The sequence below is a fragment of the Arvicola amphibius genome, chromosome 1 (genome assembly GCF_903992535.2).
Source record: "Arvicola amphibius chromosome 1, mArvAmp1.2, whole genome shotgun sequence".
Classification (NCBI taxonomy): domain Eukaryota; kingdom Metazoa; phylum Chordata; class Mammalia; order Rodentia; family Cricetidae; genus Arvicola; species Arvicola amphibius.
In genome coordinates, this window is record NC_052047.1 from 739,739 (window position 1) to 758,392 (window position 18,654).

The 18,654-nt window shown below is 38.2% G+C and overlaps 1 protein-coding gene across 1 annotated transcript in view; it reads right to left on the minus strand.

Annotated features, from left to right (window-relative positions):
• The window catches only part of Ccdc18 (coiled-coil domain containing 18), a 127,758-nt gene that overhangs the window by 89,393 nt on the left and 19,711 nt on the right, over positions 1-18,654 (minus strand). Inside the window, 4 exon segments of the mRNA XM_038332291.1 lie at positions 249-373; positions 2,933-3,224; positions 7,954-8,075; positions 17,786-17,882. Coding sequence (XP_038188219.1) covers positions 249-373; positions 2,933-3,224; positions 7,954-8,075; positions 17,786-17,882 — 636 coding nt within the window.

Below are 18,654 nucleotides of genomic sequence, written 5' to 3' on the forward strand. Positions count from 1 at the left end.
CTAAAGAACAGATTTTTTTAAATGATGCTAAGCAAATATAAACATTAGTATACATATTTATGACTATGTAAGAATATAAACATTTACAATATAGATAATATTAAGAATCAATTTTAACTTGGGAAGTCTACATTTTTATAAGATTCTCTGGAATTTCCTATGATTTTTAAACTACTCAACTAACCATCTTAAATTAAAGATTAACAAAACATTCTATTTACTGTAACTTTCAAAACTGAAAAGCATACCTCAATTCCGAAATCATCAATTTATTTGCCTCACAGCAGCCAAGGCAATTGTCCTCCTTGTTAGAAAAAGTATTCGTCTGGTGCTTAGAAAGAGATGACTTAAAGCCAACTACTTCTCTTTTTAACTGCAAGTGTAAAAACAAACGTTTATAAACTTATATAAGATACAACTGTTTTCTTAGAATTCTCAGGTTAAAAAACATGGAAACAATCTGGCATCTATCAGTAGAATGTATAAGCATGTTTGAGTTGTGCAAGTCAATATGAATATATTTCAAAACCTAATACTTAATTAAAACGAATTACAGTATTTACATATAGTTTTTTTCAAAAACTCACAAAGCAAAGTTTTTCTAGATGCATCTATATGTAGCAACATTTGAAAAATGGATAGGAAAGATATACAAGAATTTCAAACTAATACAGGATCTTAAAACGTAGTTATGACAAAGAGCAAAGCACTCAATGACTAAAAGCTTCAAGCTATAACCAAATCAAGTTATCTAGAAATGAAAAAAAACTCCATATTTCCAAGTCAGACAGCACTTTATGAAACAAAGGACTAAACATATATTATAGCCACCTTTAAAATCATGTGATATCACTCTTGACACTGAGCACAAATACAAATTTCTTTTTACTTTTTTTTTTTTTGGTTTTTCGAGACAGGGTTTCCCTGTAGTTTCTAGAGCCTGTCCTGGAACTAGCTCTTGTAGACCAGGCTGGCCTCGAACTCAGAGATCCGCCTGCCTCTGCCTCCCGAGTGCTGGGATTAAAGGCGTGCGCCACCACCCGGCACAAATGAGTATATAAAAATGAGTATATTAAAATGAGTATGTTAAAATGAGTATATAAAAATGAGTATATTAAAATGAGTATATTAAAATGAGTATATTAAAATGAGTATATATCTGCAAATTATGTTTCACTCTTAAAAGGCAACAAATTGTAAACTAACATCTTGGTAAATAACGTCTAAGCAGATAAAGCAAAGGCAGGGTGCTTAGACCCTGCTCCTGCTAATTGCTCATTAGGTTACTATTTCTGTGCAGCCACAGTTTTGAATAGTGAAATGACCTTATCAAATCTGATGATCTCCAAGTTACTGCAGCCTCTCAGTCTTAGACTGACGACACTGCACTGGGGAGAACGCGCCATGCAGCCCACGTCCATCTCAAGTGAGCCAGCTGTGGCCCACTTGTGTAGTGTTCTCACTCTTACCTTTACTTCATACCTATCCTGTCAAACTTCTGGCACATGGACATTCGCCTTTTTTTTTTTTTTTTTTTTTTTTTTTTGGTTTTTCGAGACAGGGTTTCTCTGTGGCTTTGGAGCCTGTCCTGGAACTAGCTCTTGTAGACCAGGCTGGTCTCGAACTCACAGAGATCCGCCTGCCTCTGCCTCCCGAGTGCTGGGATTAAAGGCGTGCGCCACCACCGCCCGGCTGGACATTCGCCTTTTTAATCTCATTGGCATACATCAATATTTTAATTCCATGTTAGTCTAATAAGTATATATAAAGTTTCTGAACATTAGCCATCCGAAAATAAAAATGAAAACCATAGTGAAACACTAGTTCTCAGACTAAGATGGACATAGAGAGACAACAAATGTCAACAAAGGTGAAGAGAAACAAGAATCAGTACTACAAGAGTTCTAACTGTGTAGGAATTTTAGGAAACATTTTGATATGAATTTCCCAGAAATTTTACTCTTAGGTATCTATCCAAGAAAAACTGAAACATGTCATCAAAAAAACTTCTATGCCAATATTCACATAAGCACTATTAATACAGACTAAAAGCAAAAATAGCCCAAATGATCACCAATTGGTACTTAAATAAGATATAGTATATGGATACAACTGAACACTTTTGTGGTGGTTTGAAAGAAAATAATCACAAAAGGAGTAGCACTATTAGGTGTGGCTTTGTTGGAGGAAGGGTGTCACTGTGGAGGTGGGCACTGAGGTCGCATACACGCTCAAGACACCGCCCAGTGTCTCAGGGTCCTTTGTTGCCTGCATACCAACATGTACCAAGCCACCATGCTCCCCACCATGATGATGGACTAAAGCTTTGAAACTTGTAAGACCCCACTTCAATTAAATGTTTTTCTTTATAAGGGTTGCCACAGTCATAGTATCTATTCACAGCAATAGGAGCCCTAACTAAGATACTATTCAACACAAAAAAGAAATGAAATACTAATATCTCAATGTGAATGACCCTCAAGAAATGAAAAATAAAGAAAACAACAACATGCTGTTATAACTGTACTCATATGAAATGTCAAGAATCGACAAATCTATAGAAATGAAACTATAGTTGGTTTCCCGACGTGGGTGTACTACCTGTGGGCACCAGCGATCCTCCAGGGTGGCGTGTGGTGACTGTCACAAGGTTGTAACTACTATAACTCACTTAATAGCTCACTTAATAGCATACCTTAAAGGAATGGATTTTCAATATATAAATAATACTTCAACAAAAATCTTTTAAAGTTCTGTGCAGTTCTTCTATATGGCATCTCAGAGACTAAGAAATGGTAAAGGAGTAGGAAGGGAAACAACTGGCTGGAGAAGAACGTAAGGCAGCAGAGCAGCCACAAGGATGCTCTGTACCCCAGCGGCTTCCTCTTCCACGGCAGTCAAGCGCACTGCACTTCTCTTGACACGCACTTACCGGCACCTGGGACATCAGTTTTTCTAAGCTCCTCAGCTCCAACCTTGAACTATCTATTTCCTGCTGACACAAATCCAGTCGTTCATTCTGTGCTGCAACACGAACCTTCAATTCTCGGTTTTCATTTATTAAAGAAAATTTTTCTCGTAATACTTCATCTTTGTCTTCTAACTCACTCTCTAGCTTCAGGATACTTTGCCTAGATTCAGTTAACTGTGACATGACTTCTGAATTTTTCATTGCCATAATTCTTAATTTTTCTTTTCCATTGTTATTCTCTTCTTTTAACTGCCTATAAAGAAAACAGCATTAAACTTAAAATAAAATGAGCATACATTTTCAATAGTCACATTTACATGCTCTTACTTTAAAGCAAGGACACAAGAAAAAAAAGGGAAAAGTAGAGGCCAATATTCTATATGAAAATAGCAAATATTCTCAACAAAATGCTGTACACTGGACACAACACTATGCTGAAGATTTGTCACATCTATCCCAAGGGCACAAGGACTAGGCATGGGTGCTCACATGTATTACAAGTACTTAAGAGGTGAAGGCAAAAGAACTGCTCCAAGTTTGAGGCCAGCCTGTGCTATACCATGCATGCAGGCCAGCCCAGGCTACAAAAGAAAAGAGAAACAGATGCTTACAGAACTGAGGACAGCAGGGAACTGTTGGGAGCTGTGTCGTGAATGTAAGCATGCCTTGTTACAGTTAAACTTCCTTAAAACTGGAGATATATTCTTCCCACAAGAGGAGAAACTGAGGGATTAGGGCACTTTCCTGCCACACAAGCATACAACAAACGCCATGGACTCAAAGGATCTGATATCATTACAACATTTACATTACTGTTTGGACACCAGCCCTCTCATCTTTGTAGACTTTCAACAGAACTGAAGAAGATCTGGTTCACCATGATCTGGGAGCAGGGAAACGCTAACATACCCCCATGAGAATGCCATTCCCTTCATAAATATTTGTAAATATCCAAACAGAAAACCAAGGGCTGTTGTCCCACTCCCTCAGCACAACCCATTCCTATCTCTCTTTGGTGTGCATGTTTTACTTTGCTTTCCTAAGTAAACTTCTGATTAAATTGTATGTCTCTTGGCTGAATTTCCTGAGGACAGATTACAAAGAAAAATATTTATGCTGGGCATTGTGATGCATGCCTTTAATCCCCACACTCAGGAAGCAGAAGCAGGCAGATCTAAGAATAGCCTGATCTACAAAGTGAGTTTCAGTAAATATAACCAGGGCTACACAGAGAGAAAAGACCCTGTGTTGAAAAACAAAAAACCAAACAACAACAAAGACAGTCTGAAAAAACAAACCAAACTTAAAAAAAAAAATTAGGAAAAATAATTAAAACCTGGCAAATATACCTGGGTGTGGTGGCACACGCCTTTAATCCCAGCACTCGTGTGTGTGTGTGTGTGTGTGTGTGTGTGTGTGTGAGAGAGAGAGAGAGAGAGAGAGAGAGAGAGAGAGAGAGAGAGAGAGAGAGAGGAGGTAAAAAGTAATAAAATGGAAACAAAATCCAAGAGTTGGTTCTTTGAAAGGATAAACAAAGGCTGGGGAGACAGCTTTGCAATTCAAAGTATTTGCCGCTCCTAACATGGGGAATGGAGTTCAGATCCCAGCACCCACTTAAGGTGGCTCACAACGGCTATGACTCCAGCTCCAGGGGATCCAATATGATCTCCTGATTTCTGTGGGCCACAACATGTGTCTGTGCTCACACTTAAGAGAATGCACGCACATAGTGAAAATAAAAGAAAAAGACAAAAAGATTGGAAAACTGTAAGACAAATTAACCAAAAGAAAGGGAAGATTCAAATTAATAAAATTAGAGATGATTAGTGGCTTTATTCCAGACATGCAGAGGGAGTTTAATTTATGCAAATATAATAAGTCATACAAATGGACATAGAGACAGAAATCACACGATCATCTCGACAGATATTAAAAACATCTCTGACGAAATCCACATCTCTTCATACTAAAATTCCTGGAGAGAAAAGTATAGAGAAACACAGCTCAACATAATAAAGGCTAAATATGACAAACTCATAGCCAACATTATGTGAAATAGAAAAAACACAACGGGCTTCAAAACACTGCTGCACCGAAACATCCCTGCGGTCACGGACTCAGCATGTGCATGGCCTACACACACAGGTGAAGACTGGGTCTGTTAGGGGACACTCAGGCTATGCCCTTCCCTGACGAGTGTGAAAAGAGGGGTCACTGTTCTCATCTGTATACCCACTGGGGAGAACACCAAGCTCCGTCAGATAGTCCCAAACCTGGAGGGAGACAGGTAAACTCAGTTGTACACAAGACAAGAAGACATGAACTTGGGGGTAGCACTGAAACAAGTAGGAGGGAGAGGCGAGACTGGAGGAGGAGAGTAATCAGACATATTATGTATATATACACACATATGAAATTGTCAAAAAACAAAATTAATTTAATAAAATAGAAGTCTAATTACTAGATGAGGGACGGAGGTCAGTAGTAGATTACTTGCATGACATCTACAAGGTTATGGAGTTCATCTCCAGTACTGGTATATGGGGAAGCATCAAGAAAGAAGTGTCTAAGTATAAAAATTATTTTATAATACTATAAAATATACAGATATAGCTCAATGGTATTGTTGTTCTTATAAAAAAAAAAAAACAAGTTCAGTTCTCAGTACCAATAGTAGGTGACTCACAACCACATGTAACTCTAGCTGTAGAAATCCAATGCCCTTTTCTAACCTCTGAAGATATCATATTGACAAACACAACACCACCCCAACCTGGATGCAGTCACAAATATACACACATTTAAAATAAAGACAAAATCTTTTTAAAAGTTATTTTATAAAATATGAAACAAAAATTTTAGTGATCAAACATTTTATCAGAGAATAATTAGCAGCATTTCGCTTCTGGAATCATATGTTCTAATTGATAACATCATATCCTAAGACTTATTCGAGTAATTTTATCTCATCTACCAAGGCAAAATACTAAATGTACCCACTTTAAGAAAAATGTGTTGCAATTATACAATTACAAAAAGAATTATTTTAATTGCTCTCCCTACCTTAAAAGTCTAAGGTTATGAAAATGGATATTAACTTGATGATGTGGGATTCCCCTTTGTATGCTGTGAATGTGATTGGTTAATTAATAAAGAAAACTGGCTTGGCCTGATAGGGCAAAAGAATAGAGGTTTTTTACTCTCAGGGAAAACTAAACTGAATGCTGGAAGAAAGAAGGGCGGAGTCAGAGAGAAGCCATGTAGCCCTGCCAGAGAAGAATGCTGGAACATGGCGATGCACAGATGACTAAAAATGGGTTAAATCAATATGTAAGTTAGTGAATAAGAAGCTAGAGCTAGTAGGCCAAGCAGTTACATAATTAATACAGTTTCTGTGTGATTATTTCAGGGTTAAGTGGCTGGAAACAAACAAGTGACCTCCTTGCTACAAATTTCTGAAAGTTGATCAGAATTATTAGTTATTAAAAAATTCTAGTGTATACAGTATCAGAGTCAGCCAATTCAGTTAACATCTTTAATTTAAAATTTCTTGATCATTATAATTAATGTGTCTGAAGGAGGGAGGGATAAAGGGAGGGAGAGAAAGGCCACAGCCCTCACGTACAGGCTAGAAGACAGCCATGAGGAGTCAGGTCTCTCCCTCCACATTCATTTGGGTGCCAGCAATCAAATTCACATCGGCTGGCTTATGCAGTAAGTGCCTTTACCACACCTAGCCAGTCCCTAGTCTACCTTCCTGACTATGGAAAATAGTGGCTACTCTCTGAGCCTCTGTGTTTTCTTTTATATAAAAAAAGAAAGAAAATTACACTCGATAATTTTCTTCCTCTTGAAAGATCTTTAGTAGCTAGCTAATGTGATTACACTCCAAGAGCATTTTCTGTATTGATCTGTATTATTCTACGTTTACAATGTGTTAGAATTAACATGTCTTATTATATTTAAAAAGATGGGTTTATAAAATAATTCAGTAAAGAAAATGGAATACAGACCTAAACAGAGAACTCTCAACAGAGGAATCTAAAATGGCTGAAAGATACTTAAGGAATTGCTCAGCATCCTTAGTCATCAGAGAAATGCAAATCAAAACAACTCTGAGATTCCATCTTACACCTGAAAGAATGGCCCAGATCAAAAACACTGATGACAACTTATGCTAAAGAGGATTAGGGTAAGGAAACACTCCTCCATTGCTGGTAGGAGTGCAAACTGGTACAGCCGCTTTGGATTTCAATATGGCAATTTCTTAGGAAATTAGGAAACAACTTTCCTCAAGACCCAGCAATACCACTTTTGGGTATCTACCCAAAGGATGCTCAATAGCACCACAACAACATGTGCTCAACTATGATCACAGCAGCATTATTTGTCACAACCAGAACCTGGAAACAACCTAAATGCCCCTCGACCGAAGAATGGATGAGGAAAATGTGGTCCATTTACACAATGGAGTACTACACAGCGGAAAGAAATAATGTCACCTTGAAATCTGTGGGCAAATGGATGGATCTAGAAAACTTCATATTGAGTGAGGTAACCCAGACCCAAAAAGGCAAATATAATATGTACTCATTCATAAGTGGCTTGTAGACATAAAGTAAAAAAAAAAAAAAAAGCAGCCTTCAAATCACAACCCCAGAGAACCAAGACAACAAGGAGGACCCTGAGAGAGAGATAGATAAATGGATCTAATCTACTTAGGAAGTAGTAGAAAAAGACAAGATCTCCTGAGTAAATTGGGAGTATGGGAACCATAGGAGAGGGTAGAAGGGGAGGGGAGAGAAAGGGAGGGGAGCAGAAAAAAATATATAGCTCAATAAAAACAATTTTAAAAAATGATGGATTTATACCTAGAGAATCTTAGCCTTCTATATTACATTAAAAACTCTATATTTACAGTAAAAAATGCTTGTTTCCCTTTATTCCATTTGCATATTAAAATTTTTTCCATAAAAATGTACCTGAATTTCTCTTTCAAAATTTCAAGTTCACTTTTATACAGATTACACTTTTCTTGAAGCCTTTTGTTTTCTTTTTCAGAGTTACTAAGATTTTTCTCTAATATTTCTTCTTCAGCTTGAACCTAAAACAAAAATTTGTTTTAAGTGAGTACACTAATTTTAAACTGGAACTGTGAGCGGTGATTCTGGAAGGAAACAGGAACAGGCTAAATATCTCATACACGTCCCAGTCCCTAGTACTGCAGTGAAAGGAAACAGCCTAACACAGAAGACAAAAAGAAGATATTAGTACTTATTCAGAAATCCTTACGGGCCAGTGACAGATTGACAAAAACAATATCACCTGAAAGCAAAATGCTCAGGTCAAACATGGATAAAGCAAGCAATTCAAATAGGGATTGTATATCCAAGTAATCAAACCTCGTTGCTCTTGGTTCAGGTGGTGGCACACGCCAGGCAGATAGATTTCTGTGAATTCAAGGCCAGCCTGGTCTACAGAGCTAGTTCCAGGGCTATGCAAAGAAACCCTGTCTTGAAAAAAAAAAAAGAATTGCCCTTCAGTACAAGTGTTTCAGAAATCTAATTTTAGAATTTTAAAATACTCCTAATGAAATAACAACCCAAGCAGCCAACAAGATAGCTCAGAGGGTAAGGGTACTTACTGTTGAGCAATGCAAGTCTGACAACCTAAGTTAGTTTCCTGGAACCCAAATGCATTGGTTTACATGAGAATGGCCCCAGAGGCTCATTTGAACACTGTCTGGGAAGGATGGGAAGGTATGGCCGTATTAGAAAAGGTGTGTCACTGGGAGCAGGCACTGGAGTTTCAAAAGACTGCCGCCATTTCCAGTGTGTTCTCTGCCTTCTGCTTGAAGATCCAGATGTGAGTTTTCAGCTGCTTCTGTCACCCGGCTTTTACTCTGGACCATCTGGAATCATGGCCCCCCAAAAAAGCTTTCTATTATAGATGGCCCTGGTCATGGTGTTTGTGTCAGAGCAACTGAAAAGAACTAAGGCACCACGTAAAGCCAGAAAAGAAAAACAATTCCACAAAGTTGTTCTCTGACTGCCTCATGTACAGTGTTGTGCACACCAACAAACACAAACATACACGCACACGATAACAAGTTACAATAGCACTCAGGTTGGAACAAGGAAAGTGGAGGATTGAAATAACCTATTACATTCCCTGTGTTATCCTTTGTTATATTAATCCAACTAAAGGATTTTGCTGAGCAAAATTACAAACTATTAACCCTAACTAAATCTGTAAAAATCAATTACATTTTCCTTTTTCCCTGAAGACACTCTTCCTCCTAAAAGTACTTTTCTCTCACACGTCACCTTACAAATATCCCTTCTAGGATATACATTCCCATGAGAACCCTCTCAAGACATTTAAAAATCAAACGTTTTCTGATTAAGTCATTCTTAAGTTTTCAACATCTACTAAGTTATTAACATTGTGTCCTTTAATGGTGCTTACAGGCCAGCAAGATATCTCAGCGAGCAAAAGCCAATTTCAGCCTGGCCTAATGACCTGATTTCACTCTTAGGACTCACATAAGTAGAGAGAACTAAGTCCCACAAGTTGTCCTCTGACCTCCAAATGGGCAGTATGGCACACACATACACACGAGACAGACAATAATGTAAATGGTATTAACAGCTTTCCTGCAAAGGAATGCCAAATGCACTCTCCCCCTTTAGTGCCCAGGGACTGACGACTTCTGGAACTCCTCCTCTCAGCTGTCATGCACTCTTACTTTGTTTTAGCACTTGTTGATTTCATTATGCTTTTGTCTTTTTGCACATACCTTTGAAAACTTTGGCTACTTTCCCTCTCCTTACAATTTTGTTATGAGAAGCACTCACCCTACATTTCTAAAATCCATCCCATAACTCACCCGACACGCCATACAAATCATGTTAGCAGTGTCTTCATCACACCAAAAACATGCAGTACAAAACCCTTCAACTTCCTATGTAAAACTTTTTTATTTGGTTCCTCTGTGTACCCCTAGGCTGTCCTGGAACTCACACAACATAAAATATCTTGACTTCACAATTGGAGTATAAGGATGTGTTGCTTTGGAAAAGGGGTTCTTCTTTGTCTCCACAGAGGATGAGAACCTGTACATTCATTCCAGGCTAATATTGTTTGAGAACCACAATCCCCTGAAAGGCTGCTGTGAATACCATAAAAAACTACTCACCCAACTGCTGAGATGAACCTAACACACAGGATACACCATGAAAGATCTGATTAACAGCGCCCCCAAATAGCAGGAAACAATTTGGATAAAAGTACGTCCAAATTCCCAAATATTGTTTATAAATGTTTCTTTATATTTAAAGGGGGATATGCTATAGAGATTTGCATTGGTATGGATCTTGATTTATTGATGCAAATTTAAGGTCAATCCTGTTATACATATATTCCTGCTCTTGATTAAGGTATTGTGATTGTGTAGTTTATTTAAAAATGTAATGTATAATTAATAAATATAGGTTAATAGCCATCTATAATAGTCAAGCTTGTAGTCATGTTAGGTTTTCTAGTACAGAGATGTATTTCAGATAGATATGTATTCTTCAATCTTTCAAAAACCTTCACAATATGGCATTTTAAATGTTTTAATAAATTAGGACTTTTCATGACAGTGAGACACATCTGCTCCTGGCAGCACCAGTTACTTCAAGAGGAAGATGGACATTGAAGAGGCTCCTTATGGCATTGGTTATCCATTTGGGCAAGAAACTGCTCTTGTCTGGACTGCTTTATGAACTGGACATGCAGGACCTGTAGAAAAATGACTGCTGAACTTGCCTAAAGGTGAGACGATCCTTCAGGGTTCCTGCTCCATGAAAGAATCTGTCAGACATTCTGCAGGATACAGAAGAAAGTGACTGACAAACTGCCAATATAGGTGGAACTGTCTTTGAAATTTCCTGCTTCATAGAAAAGTCTCCTGGATACTAAGTGCCTCTGGGCTGAAGATGAATGCCCCAACATTACATAAGAATGTTGGGTGACTGTCCAGGCAGTGAGATGTCTCTGTCATTTCTAGAGTTTTGGAAGTTGCTTACAAGGCACCTCCTGTTTACTTAGGTAATATTATATCCTTCTGGAGTCTTTGATGGAGTTAAAAAATAAAAAGTAGATACAGTTTTTGTTAATTATGATAAAAGAAAGTAGATATAAATATTGTAACTGCAATTCTTGCTTGACACCTGTTTTGTTATATGTAATTTTGCTATGTTAAAGCCTTCCTTTTTGCTTAAACAGAAAAGGGGAAATGGTGTGGAAGGTCCTTCTACCTGTGTGTTACTTTTATTGGTTAATGAATAAAGAACTGGCTTGGCCTATAGCAAGGGAGGAGGAAGGCGGAGTTAGAGAGAAGCCATGGAGCCCACTGGAGACAGACGCTGGCAACTTTAGCCGGTAAGCCACAGCCATGTGGCGATACTCAATATTAATAGAAATGGGTTAAATTAACATGTAAGAGTTAACCAATAAGAAGCTAGATAATGGGCCAAACAATGATTTAATTAATACAGTTTTTGTGTGATTATTTTGGATCTAAGCTAGCCAGGCGGCTGGGAACCAACAAGCGGCTCTCTTCCTCCAAAAGAATGTCCTCATTTGGGTAAAAAGGGAACCCGGGGCAGGTATGGGTGATGCACGCACTTACAAAGCTAAAAAAGGAAGAAGCATGAATCCTAAGCAGTCTAGGATGCACAGCAAGTTCAAGACTAGTTGAATTCATAGTGACAGGAGCACCTCAAAACCAAAACAAACATATTCTCTAAAATTATAACATCTTTCTTTCCTTCTTTTTTAGATGGAAGCCAGAAAAGGGTGTCAGACCCCTCAGAGCTGGAATCACAGGCATTTGTGAATTGCCTGATATGGATGCGGGGAACTGAACTCAGGTCTTCTGCAGGAACATGAAGTGCATTTCGCCCCCCCCAAAATTATAACATCTTGAATAACCTTACATATGCCAACTCCACTCTCTGTGAGTCCAATAGCTTCAATATTTTTTTGTGGCTCCACTTACTGGCTCTTTCCCTTTAAGCCTACTAACTGGCTCAGGGTACTCCTAGGCCTAAATCTCTTTTCTTACTCCAGCTTCTTTCTTTCTATCCCTGCCCCCAACTAGTTATCTCCTCCTTATATAAAGAAGAGTCAGCTACTTTCACTGATCTCTCTTTTCTCCCATTTCAAAGGCTGTGCATTCTGTGTAGCTTCCTCATCCTTCACTACTCGTCAGATCTAAAACATCTGACACTCTACCTCTTTTATAATTTTTTGAACTAGTACATATTAATTATATAGAATGATGTGTTCCATTATAATAATGTCATACATCTATATATTTTAGATACCTGGGTTTTTTTATACTCAGTTTTTCTATATTTACCTAATTCCCTAACTTACTTGTCAATATATATCAAAAATTATTCTATTTATTATGTTCCATAGTTATACCTTTCATCCTTCCCTCACTCTGAACAAAATTTTTAATGCCCAAGATTTCTACCATTTAAATACTGTAGACTGTTAAGTCTGGAGCTCTAGTCTAGACTTCAGCCTCTACACTATGCCTGGGAATGTGAGTCCTCAGTAGACCCACGGCTGGAAGTCCTGCAGTGATTTCCAAAATAGAATTCATTTCCCCATAATTTATCTGTTTCAATTCAAGATAAAATCATCTGCCAGTTACTGACACAAATATCGTAGAAACAATACTTCTCTTTTTTACTATCTCATTCTAACATATTCAAGTTATCACTAGATCTCACCTATTCCCTAGCTTTCGTATATCTTACTGCGATCTACTCAGATTAATCTTCTAACTTGTAAGAATTATTATTATGTGTGTACACACAATGAATGCATGTAGGCAAGTGCATGTGTACCCAGAGGACAACTTTGGGAACTTGGTCCTCTCCTTTCATCTTGATGTAGGTTCCTGACACTCACTGTCGTTATCCACTGAGCTGTCTCACCAGTTCAGATAAGTCATCTTCAAGGAGTCTCGCTTGGCATCTCACAGTATGTTTGACTTGAACCCCACCACTTCCATACAGTTTCAGATGTACATGTGCGTTTCTCTATCCTCTCGGCTTCACACTGGTCCATAGCACACGGTTATCACCGAGATACCCAGCAGCTCAAACATCCTAGCTTCAGCCACTTCATAAAGCCTTCTGAGTTTCCCCAAAGACCCCTTTTCATGACTCCAACTACACCTAACATTTATATTACGTTATTCCAAAATACTGATATCATTTTTCTACATAAGTTAGTAGACTGTGAACTTTTCATAGTAAGCATTACTAAATTTCCCAAAGACTAACACTTAGCTTGATATGTAACTTTTTAAATTTACTTTTATTTTATACACATTGGTGTTTTGCCTGCATGCATGTCTGTGTACGGGTATTGGAGCTGGAGTTACACTTGTAGTTGCCATGTGGTTATTGCGAATTGAATCTGGGTCCTCTTCAGTGTTCTTAACCATTGAGCCATCTCTCCAGCCCCAAATAACTGTCTTTTTCTTTTTTTTCTTGTTTTTATCAAGCTATATCTTTTTTTCCCACTTCCCTTCCATCATCCACCCTCCCCCATGCTCCCAGTTCTCTGAAGCTATGGGTTGTAATCTGATTGTCCTTTGCTTTATTTCTTCTATTCACTTATGAGTGAGTACATACCATGTTTGTCTTTCTGAATCTGGGTTACCTCACTCAGGATGTTTTTTTTTCTAGTTCCATACATTTGCTTGCAAATTTCATGATGATTTGCTGTGAGATAATGCTCTTATACTGTAAAGATTTGTCACTCGTATTTGTTTAATAAAATGCTGATTGGCCAGTAGCCAGGCAGGAAGTATAGGTGGAGTGACCAGACTAAAATTCTAGAAAGAGGAAAGACAGAGACACAGTCACCCGCAAGATGCAGAAGAAGCAAGATGAGAATGCCTTACTAAGAAAAGATGCCAAGCCATGTGGCTAAACAGAAAAGAATTATGGATTAATTTAAGTTTTAAGAGCTAGTTAATAATAAGCCTGAGCTAATAGGTTAAACAGTTTATAATTAATATAAATCTAGTTGTGTTTCTTTGAGACTAAATTACTGCAGCACTGGGCAGGACAGAAACTTCTGTCTAAGATAGTATCCAATGTTCGGCAACTATATCCACATAAAACCTGAGAGAGTTTAGGAGGGGATTCTAAACACAAAAGAATCAAGCAAGGCTTCTTGGTAGCAGCACTGTCTCAGGTGGGCTTGTTTGCTGAGACAAGCAGAGGTGCGGCCCCTTTAAGAGAGACTTCTTCATGTACAGAGGTGCGGCCCCTTTAAGAGAGACTTCAGGACTCAACATCAGTGGAAAACCCTCGCAGCTCTTCTAAGAGGCTCTGCCATCAAACACTTAAATGGTATTTTTTTTTTTTTTTTTTTGGTTTTTCGAGACAGGGTTTCCCTGTAGTTTCTAGAGCCTGTCCTGGAACTAGCTCTTGTAGACCAGGCTGGTCTCAAACTCAGAGATCTGCCTGCCTCTGCCTCCCGAGTGCTGGGATTAAAGGCTTGCGCCACCACCGACCGGCTTAAATGGTGTTTATGAGTAGCTGGCATCAAGTTTTTTGGTGGTAGCATAGACCTTGAAACTCCACAGAGTTGTGGCAACAAATATGGCTCCCACCAGTACCTCCACCATGAAGCTAGACTCTCAAAAGGCTAAGGAATGGAGTGGAGCCAGCTGCCAAAGCTGCCGCTGTAATCCTAGCCATGCTGCTTAGCAGAAAGACTCATGTGGCCATAAAAAGATAGAGATATGCAGTAAAGACAGATTCAGATAAGAAAAACCAAAACAAAACAAAAAACCCTCTAAACAGTTTACAGTGTGTTTAAAAATATTCGTAGGCTTGGGAGAAAAAAGAAAAACAATAAAGTCCTCAAAAACAAAAGAAATAGAGTTAAAAAAAAAGCCACATAAAGATGGAAAATACACAGAGAGTCTGGATACTGTATGCTATTGTGTTGTCTTTTAACTGTTTGACTGCTGAGAAAGGAGCAACAGCTGCTAAAAGACATTTGATTATAAATGCTGCTGGATTAAACTAACCTATATACTTTAAAAATATCTTAACTGGGCTGGAGAGATGGCTCAGCGATTAAGAGCATTGCCTGCTCTTCCAAAGGTCCTGAGTTCAATTCCCAGCAACCACATGGTGGCTCACAACCATCTGTAATGGGGTCTGGTGCCCTCTTCTGACCCGCAGGCATACACGCAGACAGAATATTGTATATATAATAAATAAATAAATATTTAAAAAAAAATAAAAGTATCTTAACTTCAAAATTTATGTCAAAAGATATGTTACTTTGGGAAAGAGGGTCTACTTTTATTTCCACAGGAAATGAGAGGCTGTGGATTCGTTCTGGGTTAAAAAAAATCAGATTTGATCAAGGAAGACCCCCTGAAACACTCCAATGGGAACAGATGGCCCAGATGATCCAACGTCTCAGAGGACCTCTGTTGCAGTTTCCTCTGGTTCTACATCCAGAACAGCTTCAAGGCTGTTGGCTGAGATGATCCAGTCTCACAGAATACTCCAGTCAAGACTTGACCATAATCCTAAATTTTCTTTGGCTCCCTATAAGATTACCAGAACCCCCATTAAGCAAGAAGTAGCCTAGAAAACTACACCTACATTTCCAAAAAATGGATTATGGATGTTTGTCTTTGTTTAGCATGTTGGCTAAAAATTGTTATGGATAATGGTCAGGAAAAAAGGTTAAACAAAGGAGATTAGATTCAGGGTTCTTGTTTTGAAAAGAAAAAGGGGGAACACTGTGGGATAATGTTCTTGTATACTGTAAAGATTTGTCACTTGTATTTGTTTAATAAAATGCTGACTGATCAGTAACCAGGCAGGAAGTATAGGTGGGGCGACCAGACTAGGAGAATTCTGGGAAGAAAAGGGCAGAGATGCAGCCATCCTCTAGATGCAGAAGAAGCGAGGTGAAAACGCCATACTGAGAAAAGGTACCAAGCCATATGGCTAAACACAGACAAGAATTATGGGTTAATTTAAGCAGTAGGAGCTAGTTAATAATAAGTCTGAGTTAATAGGCTAAACAGGTTATAGTTGATATATCCTCTGTGTTTCTTTGGGACTGGATTGCTGTGGAACCAGGTGAGACAGAAACTTCTGTCTACAATGATTCTTTTATTTTTCTTTTTGCAATACTAGTCATTGGACCTAGAGCCTGATGCACAATAGGCAAGTGTTCTACCTCTGAACTTGAGCTCTAGCTCCATATATTAAATAATTAATTGTAGTTACAATTAAACAACTAATAAAAGGTAACCATACTCAGTAGTAACTTTTCTGCTTTTTTGTTTTGGTTTGGGTTTTAGTTTCCCAAGAGAGAATTTCTCTGTGAAACAGCCCTGGCTGTCTTGAAACTGTCTGTAGACCAGTCTGGCCTCACTCACAGAGATTTGCCTGCCTCTGCCTCCCAAGTACAAGGATTAAAGGTGTGTGCACTACACCCAGCTAGTAACTTCTTATTCTAACACTTTCCTTAAAGAATTTGTTCTCGGACCTTGTTTCTTTTAACAGAACCATTATATTCCTTTGCTTATATTATAATCTCTCATCAACATCACGTCATCAGACCTCTGTTCTGAGCTCAATTCCTGAATATCCAACCTGTGGTCTTTTTTGATATAGGTTTATGATATAGGATCATAGTATATGATACTGTATTATTTAAAGATATTAAATTGAAAATTAAATCATTGCATTTCTGTATAGGATCAGATGAAAAGATGTCCCTTCTGAGAGGCAGAGTGAGTCCCTCCTAGAACAGTAGATCAAGAAAGCAGTGAAAAGTTGAACCATGATCTCTGTCTCCATTTTCAGTGAAAATGGGAATGAATTTCCTGGTTCTGCTTCCCTAGCTCCAACCTATGATCACTCCTTCCTTCTCTAATGTTTTCTATTTCTTGTGCCTGCTCTCCTAGTCCTTCAGTAAAGGTTTCTCCTAGTAGTAAAGATACTGGTGAGCATCTTCCTTAACCAATATTTTCAAACTTTTTATGTTGTTAGACATGATGTTCCAAATAGCTATAATCCCAGATACTTTGGATGCTGAGTCAGTAGGACCTTGAATTTGAATTTGGACGGCTCTGGACAACATCACGAGACCTATCTGTAAACATAAGGACTGGAGAGATAACTCGGTGGTTAAGAGCACACACTGTAGAGGACCCACCCAAGTTCAGGTTCCAGCACCAACATCAGGCAGCTGACAGCTTCCTGTATCTTGAGCACCAGTTTCCAACACTTTCTTCCGGCCTATATGAGCACTACACTCATGTATATAGCCCCCTTCCAAATAGACATGTAATTTTAAAAATTATAATGATTTAAAAAAAACACAAAATTAAAATAAATTTGAAATAAAAGTTTTATTTCAATTACTTTATTATGAATAAAATCTTTAGAAGTATATTCCAGGGCTGGAGAGATAGCTCAGGAGTTAAGATCACTTGCTGTTTTTGCAAAGGACCCAAGATCAACTCCCAGCACCTCCATGATTGCTCACAACCATCTGTAACTCCAAGGCCAGGGGCTTTGACACACTATTCTAAAAAGCATACATGTGATATGCATATAAAAACCCATACATATGAGCTAAAATAAATATTTTTTTAAAATTGTTATTTCATAAATAAAAACATCCCATGTGTTATCTTACTTTAGATATGGATAGTAATTTAAGACACTGAGTTTGGACAAACAGTTCTCTCACCTTTTCCAGCTTTTCAGCCACTTTTTCTTTATATTGCTGGAAAGCTTTGCTCAGCTCTTCCGCGTTATACAGCGCTTCATTTCTTTGTCGTTCAGCTCTAAAGTTTAAAAGAAATTTCAAAAAAGTAAGGAATTCTCTACATTGAGAAGTTAATCTTTAAGCAAATTTGTGTGCATGTGTGTGCAGGCCATATGGGTATGTGTTGTATATACATATGAGCATATGTGGTATATATGTTATTGCATATGTGTACACATGTGTACGTGGTTAAAGGCCCATGTGTTTGAACATGAATTTGGAGGCCATAGGTCAACATCAAGTTTCTTCCTCAATGGTTCTCCACTCCGTTTGGGACAGGGTCCCTTCACTGAACTTGGGGATCACTGTTTTTACCTGACTGGCTAGTCAATGAGTTCCAAGACTCCACCTGTGTCCATCTCTTCAGTGCTGAGACTACAGATCTATGTATGCAGGCTGCAGGGCCTAGTGGGTATTGGAAATCCAAACTCAGGTCCTCATGTTTACATAACAGATTTTACCAACTGAATCATCTTTCCAGGCCCAGAAGAAATTTCCTTTTTTTAAACTTAAAAGAGTAGAAGGTTTTACTGTGAAATGATGGCTGATTTCACAACAATGACTTTCTCACTCTGGCAAAATAAATGAAATATAGCATGAAGTGGTTATCAACTCAGGAACATGCATAAATTCCTACACATAGGCAATTCCACCCCTCATCTGGAAAACAGACCAAGGGAGCATCCTGACACTGAAAAATAAATTCTAAGTCTTCCATACTCAATCTATGGAATAGAATATTAGATACCAATTCTATGACCCATGCAAAGATTAAGTTAGTTTTTAAAAGG